This window comes from Sceloporus occidentalis, unplaced genomic scaffold (assembly GCF_023333645.1).
Source record: "Sceloporus occidentalis isolate IW3139 unplaced genomic scaffold, rSceOcc1.0.p SCAF_5, whole genome shotgun sequence".
Taxonomy (NCBI): Eukaryota; Metazoa; Chordata; class Lepidosauria; order Squamata; family Phrynosomatidae; genus Sceloporus; species Sceloporus occidentalis.
In genome coordinates, this window is record NW_028316985.1 from 10,491,074 (window position 1) to 10,510,484 (window position 19,411).

General features: G+C 41.5%; 1 protein-coding gene across 4 annotated transcripts in view; it reads right to left on the bottom strand.

Moving 5' to 3' along the window:
• The window catches only part of USP6NL (USP6 N-terminal like), a 171,036-nt gene extending 152,792 nt beyond the window's left edge, over window positions 1–18,244 (bottom strand). For 2 of the 4 annotated variants that reach the window (XM_089527556.1, XM_089527551.1), the window contains exons 1-2: window positions 18,151–18,244; window positions 3,313–3,399 (exon numbers count right to left, since the gene is read on the bottom strand). In XM_089527556.1, the coding sequence (XP_089383682.1) occupies window positions 3,313–3,316 (4 nt within the window). In that variant the 5' untranslated portion in view covers window positions 3,317–3,399; window positions 18,151–18,244. Of the gene's footprint in view, window positions 1–3,312; window positions 3,400–3,622; window positions 4,291–17,728; window positions 17,768–18,150 lie in introns of those variants that run through there. The other 2 variants (XM_089527554.1, XM_089527552.1) reach the window with 2 other exon arrangements.
• Between the last annotated feature and the right edge of the window lie 1,167 nt (window positions 18,245–19,411).

A 19,411-nucleotide genomic window follows, 5' to 3' on the forward strand; every position in this document is an offset into this window, starting at 1 on the left:
CTCTTTTCCAGACTAAACATCCACAGCTCCCTAAGTAGTTCCTCATAGGACATGGTTTCCAGACCCTTCACCATTTTAGTTATGTGGCAGTGTTAAACCCAAAAATTCTGCTTGGGGTCACAATTTTGAAAAGCCTGAAGAAGTTACTCATATGGAACTAGGGAAAGAAGGCAGAGCAGAGGTCAAATACATTGTCCCCTGTAGTATCCCAGCCATCTTTGTATTCTGAAAGAACTACTGTCCAGCATTTATTCTGAATGCTAGGCAGGGTCAGATTCCCACCAGCTGCTGGTAGCCAGAAGAAGAGGTGACAGGTTGGGATTGAGAAGGACCATCTTCCTTCTGGTTGAAGATCATACCAAGTTATACTGGGTTGGGACAGGCTATGGAATTAGCAGAAAGTTGAAAGGAACACCACAGGAGAAGTTTGTTGATAGGTTCACTTAGCAACAAGCTGTCTAGACTGAAAGGCAGCAGGAAACCATGAACCTAGACAGCAGATAGGCAGGGTCATGCATGGAGAACTCATTTTCTCATCTACAGAACAAGTTGGCTAGACACAGAACAACCTCATTTAAACATAACATCTAGCAGTATATGCGCTCAAACATACATGACCAAGCACAGAAAGGTTTTTCTGTTTTTCCTCCTCTCCACAAATCCAGATTCATGATGTGTCCTGAAGGATTCAAAAGCTTGTCTTTTTAATATTTTTGGGATCTAATAAAGATAGAGTGGGCCATTGGTATCCAGTGGAGTTTGGTTCCAGGACCCCCCATGGATACCAAAATGCATGGGTGCTCAAGTCTCATTAAATACAATGGCATATTAAAATGGTATCCCTTATATAAAATGCCAAGAAGGAGGTTTGCGCCTTTGGACTTTATATATCTTAAACTATTTTCAAGCTGTGGATGCTTGAATCCATGGCTAAAAAATGCATGGATACCAAGGGCTGACTGTATTATCAAATCCTGTTTTTAAAATTTTACTTTTGGACTACACAGCTATGTCTTTATTAATTCATCCAACCACCTCCGCTGATAAAGCCACATACACAAACTGTATAGAATCACACTAAGGTACAGCGAAGGCAAAGAAATAAGGTAAGAATGACATGAAGAAACCATTGCTGTCACCATATTGTACAACTTCCATCTCTGCATTCATCAGTAAAAATATTACAGATACATGTGGATCAGCATGTACTTAAACAGACATTCTTTATTTGCCATAAACTGGGATGCAAAACAATGCTGTGAAATAAGTTCTTAAAACTATGGTCTCCATTAACTGTGGTTAACTGTCCACCTACAAACTGCAAAGCAGAGTTACCATTGTACGAACCAGAGAGATTGGAGGCTGAGAAAGTTAACAAGAAGGACCAATGCTGTTTCTGTATGTACGTCCTCCAAGGACAGGGATTTATTCAGCACCTGAGAATGGTTCTGAAGTAAGCTGGAAACACAGTTAAGGCAACAAACCATGGCTAACGCAAAAGATAGCCAAATATTCTGTCTGTGTGTCTAACATAATGAGAAGGATTTACTGCGGTTTACAATATGCAGAGATGCTCTAAACAATATCGAAGAACGCCACATCCAAGCTGCCAGTGCTAGCAAATAACACTTGCTCTTCTGACTCTTATTCCCCTATTTTGTATGGCTCTCTTAGGAAAGACATTAATGAACATGACAATGGCTATAACGGAAACAACACAACCACATCATTCTCTTGTTTAAATGTTTGCAATTAAATCTTTCATAAACAGTCTAGCAAGTTATTAAAATTTTCATACGCTATATAATTATTCCACAAAGGCACTCTATCGGAGGCTATGTGTCTGCATCTGTGCAGAACCAGTGATAATGTATACTAAGAACTGACCTTTCCATGAAGTAACTATGTCTTTCATATTCCAACACAATTTTAGCTTAGGCTATTGTTCTTGACTGAAAGGTCACAGAGCATGGCAATGTTTTATTTTGCATTAGAAACTGTCACTGTGTTCCTGAGTATGTTTCCTTTCATTTCTTAGCCTACAAAAGAATGATCACTGTCTACTACTTCTTTCTGACAAGAGAATTCTGTGATTTATGTCAAAGATGCTTTGTTTAGCTACTTTGTTTTCTTTTTATTTGCAACCAATAGCTTCCCAATCCAGGACCAGGATATTTATCCACAGAAAGATGTAATGTATCTATTCTTTAGCTAGTGAGCTAAATAGAGAAAAAAGTCTTCATCAATGTAATTTCATCTGAAAGTCAAAGATCACCTCTCTTTCAATACAGACTTTAATACACAGCAAGCTGAACACAAGCTTCCTTCTATTCCTCCACTAACCAATCTCTCCCCTATTGAAAATGGATGCAATGTACCCTAGTTTGTTTGTTTGTTTTTCCTTTAAAGGGCCCTTCATCCCCTTAAAAATTCACTAACAGCAAGTATTGATGCAGATGCAAACTCCAAACAGCCAACAGGTCTCTTTCTAGTTAAAAGTAAATGCTTGGAAGCTGCTACAAAAACCACAACACCTTCCTGTGCTGCTTCCAAATTTTGGTGGAACAAGTCTATTTTGCAGCTCATTCCCATGTAAGAATCCTTTTTCCTGGAATCTCAGAAATGATGACAGAGAAAGTTGCTTCCTAACACCTGGAGATTTCTGATATTATTAAGCAGCAATTAAAGCAAACACTATAGCAAATCTTATGCCACTAAAGCAGTGGAAACCTGGTGGTAATTGATTTGCTTATAAACACCAGACAAATAAAGAGGACTTAATCTGATTACAAAAGAAATGACAGCGCTAATGCCAGAAATATCTCCCTTAGGAAGATATTCCAAGAATTGGGTGCAACCACAGGGAAGGTGAGTTCTTATTCAGGACTCAGCAATGCACTACAAATGTTTGCAATCCCAAACTAATTATGAGTATCATAGCATGGCCCCTGTTCATTTCAGTGGGTTGTCTACTCTGTAGAGTTCTGAGTAGATTTTGGTCCTAGTCAAACAAACCAAAGTGGGGAGATCACCTGAAGCTGAGCAAAGCAAAAGATAAGGCCATAGCCTACCCTTCTTTTACTTACCATCTATGTCTGGGAATAAAGGACTGAAATACAAAGAGTTGGTAGCTTGCTATCACAAGATTTGAAATTGCTAAAAATTGGGAAATAGGGAATATCTCAATGGACATGTACAAATTTTTGTGATGCAGAAACTTCCAAACACAACAGTAAAGGCAAACATTTGATACATATATGTTTTGCTTTGAGAGGCTGCACCCTGATCATTCTTCAAAGAATTTGTACTCACTCATGACTGGTAAACTCTTTGCATATAATCCCAGACAGGTATTAAACCAAGGTATTTCGTCCAAGATCTCTCAGAGGTAGACATGTCCTAGCAAAAAGAGAAAAACACAAGGGAAGCAAAATCAGTCACTGAATGTCATTAAGTAAGTAATTTTAGAAGCAAAACACTTGTAAATAGATCTCCAAGACGTAATTAAGGGTATAAAATAAATCAGTTTTCATAAGTGAGACATAACATTTTGCAATGACTATGCTGATGGAAAAGGAAAAAAAACTATCAGTAGTAAATGTAAGTCTAAATATAATCTTACCCAATAATTCCTTAGAATTCCCACATTCTTCCTGGACACAGCACCAGGAAGTTGCTTCTCCTCTCCCCAGGGACATTTCAGACCCTCTTTGTGAGTTTTTTCCCAGCTTTCATTTAAAAGAGATTCTGTGTCTTTGTATACTTTTCAAAAATTGAGCAACTGTATACTGCTCAGTAAACAGAAATATGTTCAAAATGCTCCTTAAGCACCAAGTGAAGAGGGGTGAACCTTAAGCTGGAGCCAAAACTAATTTATTTGTATGACCCATAAGAGGCAACTATCAAGACATCATCTGGTCTCAACCATTCTTAATAGCCATTTCAGGGTGAAACATGTGAACCATATTGTTCATAATAGATTTCTTAAAGATTTAAGAACACAGCGGAAACCAGTGATTGGGCCAGGCTGAAGAGTGCTGCCCTCTTATCCCCTATGTATTTACCCTGGGGTGGGCAAAACACAATTCATGGGATCCCCTTTGGCCCAGAAACCCTCCCTCTAAGCCAACTGGTACAATTTTATGTCCCAAAGCTGCCCAAAATGTTCCAAACCCTAGCAGTTTGCTTTACCTGATCCTCTGTAGACACTCAAAGCTCCTCAAAACAAAAGTAATAAGAAAAAATAGCCAAAACTAAGTGAAAATGGTAGCTGGAAGTGGCACCACATCACTTTGGTCATTTCAAAATGTGAGGGTGTGGTCTATCAAGTAGGCACAGCATAGGAAAATGGCCCCCACCCCCCTGCTTAGGTGCCCACCTACCCCAAGCATCTTCTCCCACCTGCAGAGAAAATAAAAGCAGCCAGAGGGTGAAAATACATCTCAGATCCTGCAAACAAATCCCTTGCTCCCATAATTGCCACAACTGTGTTCTCAGCAAACATTTCTAATACGAGAGGGCAATTATTGGGGGCACAGTGCATAGGGAAGATCTCTGATACCCTTATCTGATAGATCCTCCAAGCAAGAAGAAATGTTCATCATAATTTAGTTTTATGTAATCTGACTCTGGAAGTCACCATAGAAGTGGCATAAAATGTCAAACACAAATAACAGTTATCCAGCACATTTCTATGAAACCATTTTTAACTCCCTAGCTAAGCAACATTGAATTCCTCCCCATGGATTACCTATTTAAAGCATTTCTACCCAACTCTTCAGAAAAAAGAGGTCACACAGTAGTTTATATGGGATCAATAAACACAAGACAGTCCAAAACCTGTAGGCCTTTAGTCTGAAATGCATGGCACAAAAGGGAAGAAAAGGGATTGAAAAGGAAGATAAACAAACTTATCAAGTGATAAATTTAAATACCAGTTTTTATAACTTAACTAGAATGGGAACAGTTTGAGCGAGGTGCAGCCCAAAGTGGGTAGTGTTTCACCAAAGCTGACTAAACAGTCCTGCTTCCCACCTCCTTCTTCTACAGCTTCTGATGAAATGGATTCATTCCCTTCCTGTGATGTAACACCAATATCATGCTCTCCAGTGGGCAGGTAGGCACTTCAGCATGCCTAGAAATAGGACCTAAATGCAAAAGAGTCCTCCACTGCTGATCCCTAATATGGGGTACTACCTCTGAACATGAATGTTTCTTTAGCTGTTATGCTTAATGATACTGGTGACCATCATACCACAGTTTGTAAGGCCATACATTTATCTAAGATATTAGACATCACCAGAACTTGTCCCCATAAATTGTACCCTGGGTAAAGTAATTCCTTTTGTCTCCTCTGAGTCTACTCTACAACTATTTCACTAGGTCACACTAATGTCTAGCATTTCAGGAGCTGAAAAGTCCCCTATTCACTTTCTTAGCACCATAAATAATTCCATAAACCAAATCACTGAGATTTTTTTCTCCTATACAAGAGTTCCCCAAATGCTTCTGTTTCATTTGTATTTAGTAAGATTTTACCCAACTGTTCAAATAACATAAAATTAAAAATACCAACTGCTGTAGAGAAGCAATACAGAAGAAAACTGATCTCAAAACAATTTTGGCTAAACAACTACCAGTATTCAAAAGCTACCTATAGTTAGGGTTGCCATAATTGTCCACTTTTACCAGGGACAAAATGTGGAACAAATTCAAGACCAAACTGTAGGACAACTGCAGGACAAAACTCAGCCCAAAATGTAGGACATTGAAGAAAAATGGTGGACCTTAAATGTCCTACATTTTGAGCTGATTTTTGTCCTGCAGTTGCCCTACAGTTTGGTCTTGAATTTGTCCTACATTTTGTCCCTGGTAAAAGTGGACAATTATGGCAGCCCTACCTATAGTTTCAGTGCAAAACTCAATAACATTACTATCAGTGAGGTGCAGCCAATCTCAGAACTGATCCATGAAAAGCTCCCATGGCCACTGCTGCCTTAGTGAGAGAGAAAAAAATTAGTTGAAGCAACCATTTCTACCCAAGTCTAGAACAGGGTTCTAGTTCGCCAGAGGCATATCAAATAAGAAACACTGCCATCACCAAAGTATGATCAAGAACAGCAAAGTACCAACCAAACCAGGAGTAGGGAACATGTGGCTCTCCAGGTGCTGCCAGACTTACAGTCCCCATCAGCCAATATTCAAGAATAATGGGACTTGCAGACCAGTGTCTGGAGGGACATGTGTTCCTTATTCTTGAACTAAACCATCTGGACCAGCCACAGGTCACATTTTACAACGTGTCCCTTATAAAAGTTCCCAAGCCAGGTTTGCACTCTAGTTGGAAGGAAAGCAGAGACTCTGGTAATTGTCTCAATATTTGTCATGGACCTACCTTGCTTTACTTAGTCACTAGCCTGCTCTCACATCAGGTCAGTCATCCTTGCTATGACATTCAGGGGAAACCAAAGGATGCACCCTCCTGGCAAGGGCCTTCTGACCAAATACACTCGCCCTTGAAGAAGTCTCACCCAGGGAGGCCTACTCACAAAGCCTATGAACCCAGCAACAAAGCTCAGTTGCTGTATTTGGAAACTGACATTGTACAAAACAAGAAACATCTACCCATCTGGTTTTCCTTTATAAATTGACCAGAACTCCACCATCTGTGCTAACCTAGCCAGCTGATTCCATGCTGCATTTCTCCTCCCTGATTCCTTAAGACTTAAGAAGGATAAGACGAAAGAGAAAGTAATTATCCAACTTTCTTAAAATGTGATTGCACATAACATTTGCAGATCCAAAGCAAATCTAAGAAAGAACGCTGGAAAGCCACTCGGCTTTTCTACAAAAATGCCAGTTAATCTGTTGCAAAACAGAGGAAGTAGGCTCCTACTGTCTCAGAAACAAGGTAAATATAAAGGGGTGATTTTCTGGAAAGGAGAGCAATGAAGAACAGTTTACACCAAGAATAAACTGGTAGCTCCTAAAGAAATTTTATCCACCATCAGCCCAATATCATGCTGGATTTTAGTTATGGAACATTTGTCCAGTTTTGTGCTCAAGGAAAATGTCCTCTAGTTGCAAAAGAAAGCTATATCACTGGTGTGGAATGTATCTTGGGACTTTCCAGGGCTGGCTCCATATCCAAAGCACAAAACAAAGATAACATGCTATTTGCAGGAGCCAATTAACTCAATGCCATGGTAATGGAGGCATGAGTCCTTCATGTTGTGTGTGGTGGAAACAGCTCTATTTCTGGTGATAAAAAACACAGTCCCTTAGTATCACAAGATATGGTAGTCATGAGAGATTTCTCCGCATATTCCTGCAGTACAGGGATGAGCAACTGCATGGGAACTGGGGGCTAGCAACCAATTCCTCCCCAGGGTCCCCCAATGGGCAACATATAGCCCCACAACAAGTCCAAATACACCTGTTTTCCTCTGCAGTCCCTCTTAAGATGGCAATTGGAAGTGAGTTCTCACATGGCTTCCTGACACCATTTTGAGGGGGAGTGCAGATGAAAAATTGTATTTGAGAGTAATATAGGATCCTGAGATGCTTATAGAAATGGGAGAAACAATGTTTTCCCATATTTGGAGGGTGTTGTGTATGGTTTGGGCACAAAAAGTGCCTGAAAATCCCAATTTATTTTAACTGAGGGTCCCAAATCTTATTAAAATTTAAGGGGTTTGGAGGACTGGTGTGGGACTTCAGAAGAAGTGGGGTCCAAGACACATGTCAGTTCCTACCCATGCCACTGTAAAAGTATCTGCCACTTGAAGTGGAAACGTTTAGGACTAGTGACAGCAAAGTCAGGAAAGATTTCTCTGGAGCTAAACTGGGTATCTAGAAGCAAATCCAGGCAAGGAAAGCAAGGTTCTGGTTAGTGCCCTACCCACTTCTCAGCCCAAGAGAAGCTCCAACTCAAGAATCCTGTACTTCCTAATAAGTCCTCCCCTATATTTTATATGCAACATGTATGTGTACATATTTCTACTGCACCTGAAATATTAGATGGTGCTTATGTAATTTTGGAACCTGGCCATTTGTGAAGGGGTCAGTTTGTGTGGCAAAGCAGCACTTTACCGAATGCCTAGAGAACAATGAGTTTCTCAAAAAAATGGATGTTGGCTATGTCTGGTTTATGCCAGGAGTAGGCATACAGGTACTTTATAGATATTCTAGAGTACATATCCTATAAACCTTGATGGGGCCATGGTACTACAAAACATCTAAAGCTGTCAAGTTGCTTTCCCCGGCTTATGCAATCACATGTAGGAAAAATGAAACAACCCTTTTGATGTAGCACTCACAAAACAGAGTGGGAGGCTTGTCAAGACTGATAGCGTAGCAATCAAAACACAGCATATTGCTTAATCAGTGACAGAAACACTATGTATAAATTTACTTGATTATAATGATGATCTTTTCACTTGACCAATGCCCTCCAAAGGCAACTTTCATTGCTGTCAACTATTTACTATGCTAATTGCCATCATTACATAATTGGCTTACTGTTGCAGCAAAGTGTCTCCAGCAGAATCAATCTGTTTCCTACAGGATGCTCTGCCCAGGAGCATGCTACAAGTTCAGTACACACCTGCAGCTTATCCTGTGTCTCTACTCAGAGGGATCCACATCAGTTTCCCCACCCCATGTCATGTAGCACAGAAACACATCTGTTTGGTTCCTGGAAGCAGGCTTCCAATGGTCTACTCATAGCTGCTTCATATATAAGGCAACGGCTTTCAAACCGAGCTTTGTGTGAGACATACTAAGAAATCCTCAATGAGATGATCAAAAACAGCAGCTAACATAACTTTTTATATTCTCAATGAGAAAACAGAAATGACAAATATCCTTAAAAGACAACTTTGTGCCCATTATTCATCTGTATTGAGAGCACAGCACATGACAAATTCATGGGCTCTGTCAGTGAAGCACTGACATAAATGGTCAATGTCTTGCATGAAGTAAATCTGTCAAAGAGGAGACTGTCTATTTATCACTTACATCTACTTTTGCCATGATGAAGCATCCCTAAAACAGAGGCTTCAAGTTTGTTCTTCAAGCCTCGGAAAATGCATTTAGAAAGCATTTGGAGGATGTCTCACCATTTCCCCTAGACCACAAGAAAACTGGGTCAGAAAATATATTTACATATGTATACAAAATCTGTAGCACAGACACTTTCAAGGGCAGTACTTTAACAACTGGGAACTCCTTCCATTCCAAATAGCATCTCCTCCACTCCAACATAAATCACGTATGTTTGCCTTGGATGTTCCATTTACCAATTTGCACTACACTTCAATGGCAGTCAAATCAGAAGTTAGGCTCCTTGACTTCAGTGAGGTTGACTGCAAGATAAGCAGGTCAAGGAGTACAACCTAAGTGAGGTAAAGTGAGACCTTAGAGATAGAAAAAAAGGACTTTATGCAGCTTCGGCTCAAATCCCACCGCAGCCATTAATTAAGGATCTCTGCTTTCAGAAAAATGAACAGAACAGTGGCATACTTTACAGGCCATGAGATGATGTAAATAAGAAAATATTAAATACATATATGAAGTAGTAGTACTAATAATAATAATAAAGTTTATTTATATTTCGCACCTCTCCCAAGGATCGAGGCGGGATTACATCAATAAAATAATACACTAATACAAATACAATTGACAAAACACTAATACTGAATTTACCACATTCCTATTAGTTCTCTAAAAAACAGTTCCTCAGTAGCCAATAATCACAGTTGAGAGTGGAACATCATCGTAAGTTTTTATATGGATAAGCCCGCCGGAAGAGATCCATTTTGAGTGCCTCCTTAAAGGCCTCATTCCTCCACATTTGTGGCTTTGACATTTGGAGATTTGATTATTCACAGATTAATATGTTCTCTCTAGGTATAGCTAGGTGATCCAGAGCAACCCTATGGTCAACTTTAACCAACAGTCACACTGAAGAACTTAGAGATTCCTAGAGAGAACGCTCCACTAGGCATTTGTAGCTCCCCCAACACAATTCTATGGTCAATGTCTGGCAGATGTTGACCAGAGTTACACTGGAGGACCTAGATGTTCCTAAAGAGGTGTTCTCTCAGGTAAAACATAGTGTTTTTGTTATTTGTGGTTTTTCCACATTCATGGGGGTACTGTGCCCCTGACTCCAGTGAATGTGGAGGAATGAGTGCACTACAAAGTCCACAAAACCTCAGTCTGGGATTTTTAAAAAAAATAGAGTCTTCCATTGCTCTTCAGCCAATGTTCAATGTACAGGAGAGATAATGAAAATGATAAGAAATCAGCTGGGACAGACTTACTCATCAATTCCTTCAAGTCTACATGGAATACAGTATCAGAGAAGGACTAGAGAAATGCATTTTAGACAAGGAATCTCAGCTCCTGAGATAATTCTGCTGTTTCAGTGAGTAGTGTTTTATGGGGTTTTTTTAACATTTTAAATATTAAATCACATAAATAATAATAATAATAATAATAATATGAGTTACCTGTTTTAATATTATAATAGTTTAATTTTATTTTAATTCTCACTTTTGTATGTTTTAAATTGTACTGTTCTTTTAAATTACAAGTTGCTCTGAGTTTCAATTTTGAGACAATAGCAGGATATTAACCATCATCACCACCACCTTGAATACACTGTCAAAAAGGTGATATAGAAATGTAACAAATAAGTACTGTAAATCACATTTTTGGAAGTGTTCCTAACCACTACTTCCTTTACTTGAAGGCACACAACATACTGCTTAAAATGCAGCAGACATTCAGATACTAGGACTTATAATGGTTTATGTATTACTGTATACACATGGGTTTAAGTGACACACTGATTATGCTCTGGACTTTGCCTCCACAGCTGCATATGCACTACAGAAATAATCCAGTTTGACACCACTAACTGGCACGGTTCAATGTTATGGAATTCTGGGAATTGTCGTTTGCTGTGGCACCTGAGCTCTCTGCCACAGAAAGCTAAATCTCTCTCAAAACTACAGATGGCAGAATTCCATTGCATTGAGCCATAGCAGTTAAAGTGGTGTCCAACTAGAATATTTGTGTAATGTGGATGCAACCCATATGAGGTTAAATCCAAAAATCTCTACAACAGAGGAGTTTTTTCTATAGCAGCGTTGCTCCTATGGAATTTCAAGGAAACCACACTAAAGAAATAATCCAGTTTGAGACCACTTTAACTAACCTGGCTCAGTGCTAGGGAATCCTGGGAATTGTAGTTTACTGTGGCACTAGAGCTCTCTGCCACAGAAGGCTAAAGGTCTCACAAGACTACTGTTCCCAGAATTCCCTAGCACTGAGCTAGGGCAGTTAAAGCAGTCTCAAATGGGATTATTTCTGCAGTGTGTTTTGGACCTTAAAGGTGTCAGATGACCATTAGGCTTTAAATATTTTAACACTGTCTACAGCATTTTTGACAAAATCTTTTCAACAACAGTTTACTTCCTGCAATTTACAAATACTGGTACAGTGCCTTTATGGTTGACTATATATTTCCCCTGCTAGGTAGGTGTTCTTAAGTTGATACTTGCCAGAAACATGTGCATGGTTGGTGTGTGTATGTGTGTGTTTTAAGCGGGAAAGCACTGGAAAGCTTACTAAAAACAGAGTAACATACTTACTATAAGGCAGGGCTTTTCCATAACAAACTATGGGAATCAATACAAGTGTAGCAACAGCATAAGCTGGGATCTGCTACCAGAAAACAGAGGATTTTCAAGAGTGTTTACATGACAAGAAATTATTTAACAACACTGCTAGGCTTCAGATATTAACATGCAACTGAGATACACAAACTGTTTATCTAAAGCCCAGGTAACCACAGCAAATTCATATTGCAACACTTACCTAAAGGCTACTTTATGAATCCAGCAGAAATAAGATGTGAAGCTTTGCCAAAATTACAGAAGTTCCCTGAATATGTAAAGTCAAAAGCTTTCCGGCCGGCATCCATAGTTTTTTGTGGATTTTTCAGGCTACATAGCTATGTTCTAGAAGAGTTTACTCCTGATGTTTCTCTAAAAATGCCAGCCATAGATGCTGGGGAAACTTCAGGAATAAACTCTTCCAGAACACATAGCCCAAAAAACCCACAAAAAAACCATGCCCTGGATAGTTTTTTGATCTAAAGCTCTCCCAGCACTTTCAAAACTAGCATGCTGGAGAGATGGCTTCAGCTAAGGCCACTGTCAGCACCCAGTATCCTTGGGCAGCTGCCAGGGTCTTTATAGGACTTTCTGCTTACTAGACTTTGAGAATGTTACCTTTTTTGGACTCTGACTCCCTGTATCCACAAAGGCCATGCTAGCTCAGACTCCGGGAACTGTAGTCCAGAAAAGTAACTTTGCTAAGTTCTGACACCGCCACTGCCCCCAATGATATTCAGATGTCTGGTCTGTGAACTGTTATCCATTTGTAATTTAGATCCCAGCCACCAATGGTAAGACAGACATGAGAGTCAGCTTGTGCAGAAACAGCTGATCAGAGACTACTTGGCCCGTGAAGGGGTTTTAAACTTGGAGGCAACATTGTTTGGGCTGGCATTCTCCTTGATAGGCAATTTCTGTATTATGACATCAAAGGCTTTCATGGCCGGTATTTCTCTGACGGTGCCAGCCACAGATGCTGGCAAAACATCAGGAATAAACTCTTCTAGAACATGGCCACGTAGCCCGAAAAACCCACAAAAAAACTAACTTCTGTATTTCTACATGACATGAAGTGTCCTCCTCAGACACCACAATAGAAGCACCATGTATGCAACCCATCTGGGTATAATGTAACACAATGAAGCTTTATCATGAGTTCTGCTGAACCTCTATACAGTGGACCCTTGGTATCTGCTGTGGTTTGATTTCAGGATCCCCTCTGGATACTGATATCTGTGGATGCTCAAATCCCATTAAATACAATTGCAGAGATATATGATGTCCCTCACATGCAAGGGCACAATCAAGGTTTGCTTTTTGAAACATATATTTTTATTAATATTTTCAACCCATGGATGCTTGAATCCATGGATATGGAGGGCTGACTGTAATTAAGTCTATACTTGATGTATATGTAAAGCATTTACCATGAAGTCTAGCCACCACTGACCTACAGCCAAAGAAATACTGTATATACTTGACTATAAGTCGACCTCATGTATAAGTTGAGGGTAGGTTTTGGGACCAAAATGATGGATTTTGATATGACCCGTGTATAGATCGAGGATAAAACATGGTGGCATGTGACAAAGGACCTAAAAGATGAAGCAAGGAAAACAATGCCAAACAACTTACAAAATTCCAGCAGGCACAACTGTGTACCCATCCTAAAGGCTGGATGGATGAGAGTATAAAGGGGAGGTCAATGCTTCCAGGACAGATTGTGCTTTTGCTTTTCACCAAGGCATTGTTCCTTTTTTTAATAAGATTTAAAGTGCAGTACTTACATTAACCTGTGGATAAGTCAACTCAGGTTTTTGGGGTCAATTTTTTGCCTCAAATTTCTAGAGTATATACAGTAAGCTGCTCTCCTGATAACTCCTATCAGCACCCTGCAGCCCTCGATCATGTTTTATCAGACACCACCCAACACCTGCATCCGTATTTATACCACCACGTCTTCCCTGAACTGTAATTTTAAGACAGACATGATAAGTGTCGTAAGACTTCCAGCTAAATTATACGATGCTCAAAATGTGCTCAATGGAAAGCTCTGGCTCCTATAGTTATAGTTATTAGAAAGTCCATTCTAATTACAACTCCACCCAATATGAAGACAGGTGCTATTTTAGGATGGGTGCTGATTCTTTGCAAGCAGTAGCTTCAACAGGAACAGCAGTGTACATTCTCATACCTCTAACCACTAAGGAGTTTATCAGACAAGGGAAATTGGAAGTATAATCCAATGGCAATCTGAACGCAATCATGGGGTTTAAGGTTATTGCGTGATAACCCACTACACGCAAATTCAGGCAATGACATGCTATTTTCAGGCAATGGGAAGCCAGTTCGAATGCAATGAGCATTCACATAATTTCGCTAAACTAGCGACTTTACGTGAATGCGTTCTGGCCCCACTTTCTTTTCATTCGAAATTAAGAGAAATTCCTCACATGTGATAAACTCCTAAGATGCCTTTTTAATCATTTTCTTACTTTACGCATAATAAAATCACAGCACCTCCACAGTATATTCACCACAATAAGTTAACTTTAAACAGGAAAGCTAGATTCTGCAACCTGTATAAACTGTGCAAACAAAATAAAAAAGCTGAGCCATTTTGCATAACCATTTCATTTTGCATAACCATTTGTACTGTGGGACCCATTAACCCACCCCTGCATACAATATAGTGTGAACTAAAGCCCTGCCTTTTCACCACTGGAAATCTAATTTGGCAACCTCTTCTGAGGCTGACCCAGGAGGAGCCTGTGTTTTCAAGCATTACTTTCAGAACTAGGCTAGCAAACTGCCTTTTCTTTAAAAGAAAAAAAACTACAGTTCAGGCGAATTTAGATTCTTTCAGGCTAGTAGACTTTGCAGCAGGTAGCCTACCTGGGGACTTAAAAAGAGGTAAGGAATAAGGAGTCTTGCAAAACCTTTAAGACTATGGTAACCCATTTATTTCAGCAGAAGTTTTCAATGCCTATAGCCCTATTCAGATCCATGCTACAGATTTGTTACACTAGCTCTGGGCATAATCATCTCTGCCTGAAAAGCCATAAAAGAAATAGCAAGCAGCACTTTCTCCTGAACAACAACAACAACAACTGCTCTGTTCTGACTTAATTCCAGTTTGCTTCATATCTGTTTAATTTCTTCTATACAGATATGGCATTGCTACAGTTTTGTATCTCAAAAATCCTCCCCAGAATAAACCCTAACCATGAATCAGTATGGAGACATCTCTGTAAAACAAGACCTTTTCTGTTGCCTCCAGTTCAATTTTGAGACAGTGAGTTAGACAAACAACCTGCAGGAAAACAGTACAAAACTTGGGGGGAGGATCTGTGCCACTCTGTTAGCCCTTCATTTTTTCCATCTTGGTAACCCAAGAAATGCCCCAGCTTACTGCAAAAGCACATAACTTCCTACGATTTAATAACCTTTCCTGACATGCTGACAAATGAGAAAAGGAATAGAAGAAACACAGATCAAATATTTGCAGGGACACTCCCTCTTCCTCATTCACAGTTTCAGTGTATTTACACATCAAAGAGTCATTCAGCAATCCGCTTCCAGTGGTTACTGGTTTGGAGGTAAAAATGAGAAATGTACTGTATCAGGTTTTCACAACTATCATTTAACTTACTATTCAAATAAATGAATGCCTGCTCTAAAAACTGCAATACAGTATTACCTTATGTCCCAATCTTATGTAAGTGCACTCAACAGCAAATCAAACGAGTTTAACCATTCTCAAGAAAAAACACCTACGACTCCAGCTGTGTTTTGGAGCAATTATGTCAAATTTTGTACCTTCTGAATAATGCAGGACCAAGCTAAAAGAGCTCTTTGTGAAACTTTACAAAAGGCAATTCAGTTCCACCTCTGCACAATATAAGACACAATCCAGCTGGCTTGATCTGATCAATTTGGGTCCAAAACACACTGCAGAAATAATCCTGTTTGAGACCACTTTAACTGCCCTGGCTCAATGCTAGGGAATTCTGGGATCTGTAGTTTCTGAGACACTGAGCCTTCTCTGTCAGAGAGCTCTGGTGCTACAATAACCTACAATTCCCAGGACTCCCTAGCACTAAGCTAGGGCAGTTAAAGCGGCCTCAGTCCAGCTTATTTCTGCAGTGTGTTTTGGACCCCGTTTTCAGGGACTAGTCTAAACTTTTAACAAAGAAAATCGTCCTGAACTTATGGGACTTGTAAGAGGATACAGCGTGTCTCTCAGATCAGACACTTAATCAATAGTAAACAGTAATTTCAGACCCTTCCAAGGAAATAACTATTCAGTTTTAACAACCAGTTCTTCACAGCTTCATATCTTAATTCTGCTTAAAGCATTTTGACAATCAGTAACCATGCAATGGGTGGAGAAGCCGAGTAGCACTGGAAAGACTTTTGACCATGTCGTAAAGTGCGTTGTCCTCTTACAATAGTCCTCCACAAGTCTGCCAGGCTGTGTCACCCACACACTCCAAAGATTACACTTTGTGCAGAGTCTTTTGTACCCAGAGTCGGACTCTCCTTTTTCTGCCTTACACTCCTACATGGATACATGGCCAAGAAATCCAGGGCAGTAACATGAGGCTATGAACTCATTATTACCAGCCTTTTTCTTTCCCAAGAGTTTCATAGCAGGAGAAAAACAGTTCCACGTTTTTGTCCCATTGCAGCAGCACAAAAAGTATAGTGGGACTTCTTCATTCCTCTGCAAGCTCTGGAAACAAGGCAAGGAGAGTCTCTAACCCACTACAATGCTGTCATCACCAAGAGTGGATTCAGAGACTTCCACAACTTTTCACAAATCTCCACTAACCCACTGCAATGCTGTCGCCACCAAGGGAGGGTTAAGAAGCTTTCACACGTTTTCATAAATCCCCACATTATCAGTGGGACACATTTCAGGACACACACTTCCTCCAAGCGCCATACGATGCCACGCCTTGTCGCACCTGGAGCCCTATGCCTGCTCACCTTGGATTGAAGCAAAACAGATCCATCTCACCACTTTTAAAAACAATGGGACTTACCCCTGAGCAAACACCCAAAGATAGGAGTGGGGCTGCAAGTCTAGCAGAAGCTGGGATGATTTGGGTTTTTTTTTTGGGGGGGGGGGGGTTAAAACCTTATTTTTCCTGCATCCATTCCACACCTTCAATTCAAGGTCCCTTGCAAAACCGCCCTTCACCTTTCCACCTGCCCAACCACACACTCCCACTTCTGGGAGACCATTGTAGGAGTCCCTCAAAATCCCAGACCCTCCCCACCCTCCAAGTGCCTTTTAGTCCCCCTTAACCTCCCCCCAGAAAAAGAAATTGCTTTATTCCCACACCACACATTCAGGAGAGACCCCCCCCCCCAAAAAAAATAGGGGGATGACTGTTACTCATCCCACCATACAAAAAGGGCCCTGACCCTCACTCCCTCGACCCACTTTCAATTCAAGCTCCCTTTGCAAAACTATCTTCCTACCCACCTCCCAGCTTTGGGAGCCCATTTTGAGAGCCCCTTGTTTGGTGTCTCTTAAAATCTCACTCCCCACCACCACTTTCAGCAAAGGCCCTGAACCCCTTCCCTCAATCCACCTTCAATTCAAGCTCTCTTTGCAAAACTTCCCTTCACCTTCCCACACACACAATTTTGGGAGACCATTTTGGGAAGTCCAGCCATGTGGGAGGGGAGGTCTCTGATTCCTCCCACCAAAGAAAATAGAGACCCTCACCTCCTTCCCTCAACCCACTTTCAACCCAAGCTATCTTTCCAAAACCATCTTCCTACCTACCCCCAACCCCAGCCTCCCATTCTGGGAGGCCATTTTGAGAGGCCCAGCAATGGAGGGTGGCAGGTCTCCTGACCCACCTTCAATTCAAGCTCCCTTTGCAGAACCTTCCCACCCACCCTGAACCCCCATTTTGGGAGACCATTTTGAGAGGCCCTGCAATTGTGGGAAGGGGGCAGTGCCTTCTTCACCCCCAATAAAGAGCCCCTGACCCCTTCCCCACCCCCCAAAATAACCAACCCACCATGAGTCCAGCCAGGAGCGCCTCCCCTTTGTCTCCCACACTGAGAGGGTCCCTCCAGGCGCCCCCCACAAGGGCAGAAAGGGGCGGTCCCTGGTCCCAGCCCCCAAACCCCACGCCTTCCTAACACAAGAGGGGAGGTCCCAGCCCCATTGGCACGCCTATTGCCTCCAAGCCCCTGGGGAGGAAGAACGGACCCTCTCTCCAATTATAGCCCCCTTTTGCTTTGCTCCCCCCGTTTAGACTTAGAATGAGCCCTCCCGGCCACCCCCATTTCGAGAAAGAGAAATGGTACGTTCCGCCCACCCCCGTTTAAGGAATGGAATGGCCCGAGAGCCCTTTTCGCTCCCTGGATGGAAGGGTCCATTAGTGAGGGTCCGGGGGGGGTTCCTCTCTCCTCTTCCTTTCTCTCTCTGCCCTCTTACCTCGGCTCCTTCAGGGGCCTCGCTCTACTTCTCCTTCCTCCTCCTCCTCCTCCTCCTCTTCCCAGCTTTACTGCCCGGGACATTGGCCTCCAACCAGGAAGTGGCCCGGTGTGACACCTACTCCTCGCTGCCATGGCAACGCTGCCCCCGCCCGCCGCCGCCGCGTTCCGAGTCGGGACACAGGCCGAGCAAGAGGAGCAGCCGCCTCTCTCCCAAGCTCACGCCGGGCCAAGGCGATGCATAGGGCGCTCCCAGGACGGGCGCCATCTTGAGCCTAGAACGAGGCTGCGACGGGGCCCGACGGGGGACATGGGGCTTCCGAAACCGCGGAGGAACATGCTTCCTCCTCCATCAAAGGGCTGTATAGGGCTTTCTCAGGAGCGCCGCCATTTCGGGGCGAGAGCGAGGCCAGGCTCCGCCCACTCGGCTTCAGAGGAAGGGCAGCTATTCTTAGGCTCAAGGGCTGGTTTTAGGTTCTGCTTAAGGCAGCGCCTCAGGATTGCTGAGTTTACAACAGCAACCAGGATATATATATATAGTATATATGTGTGTGTGTGTATATATATATATATATACATACACACATACTTCCACCAGATATTACAAGATATATAAGTATAAACAAATATGTACACACACACACACACATATATATATATATATATATATACACACACTTCCTCCAGGTATTATAAGATATATAAGTACAAACATATAGATATATACTTCCACCAGGTGTTACAAGATATCATATAAGTACAAACATATGTGTGTGTACACACACACACATATATATATATACTGCCACCAGATATTACTAAATATAATGTAAGTACAAACACACACACACACACATATATATATACTTCCACCAGATATTACAAAATATCATGTAAGTACACACACACACATATATATATATCCACCAGATACTACAAAATATCATCTAAGTGTGTCCTTCTTTTGCCCCCTCTGTCTCTGCAGCTGTTTTTGGCTCCTGCGCCAGGGGACACCAACCACAGTGATGCCCCTGTTAACCACACTCTGATGTTCCTTGGCCTCATGTCTCCCAGTTTTCTTCTGTGAAATACTGGGGAATATACTAGATCGCAGCTCCGCTTCTGCCTTGCCTGAGTCTATACAACCCTGGCCCAAAACACACTGCAGGAATAACCCAGTTTGAGACTGCTTCAACTGCCCTGACTCCATGCGAGAGAATCCTGGGAATGTAATTTATTGTGGCACCAGAGCAATCTTACAG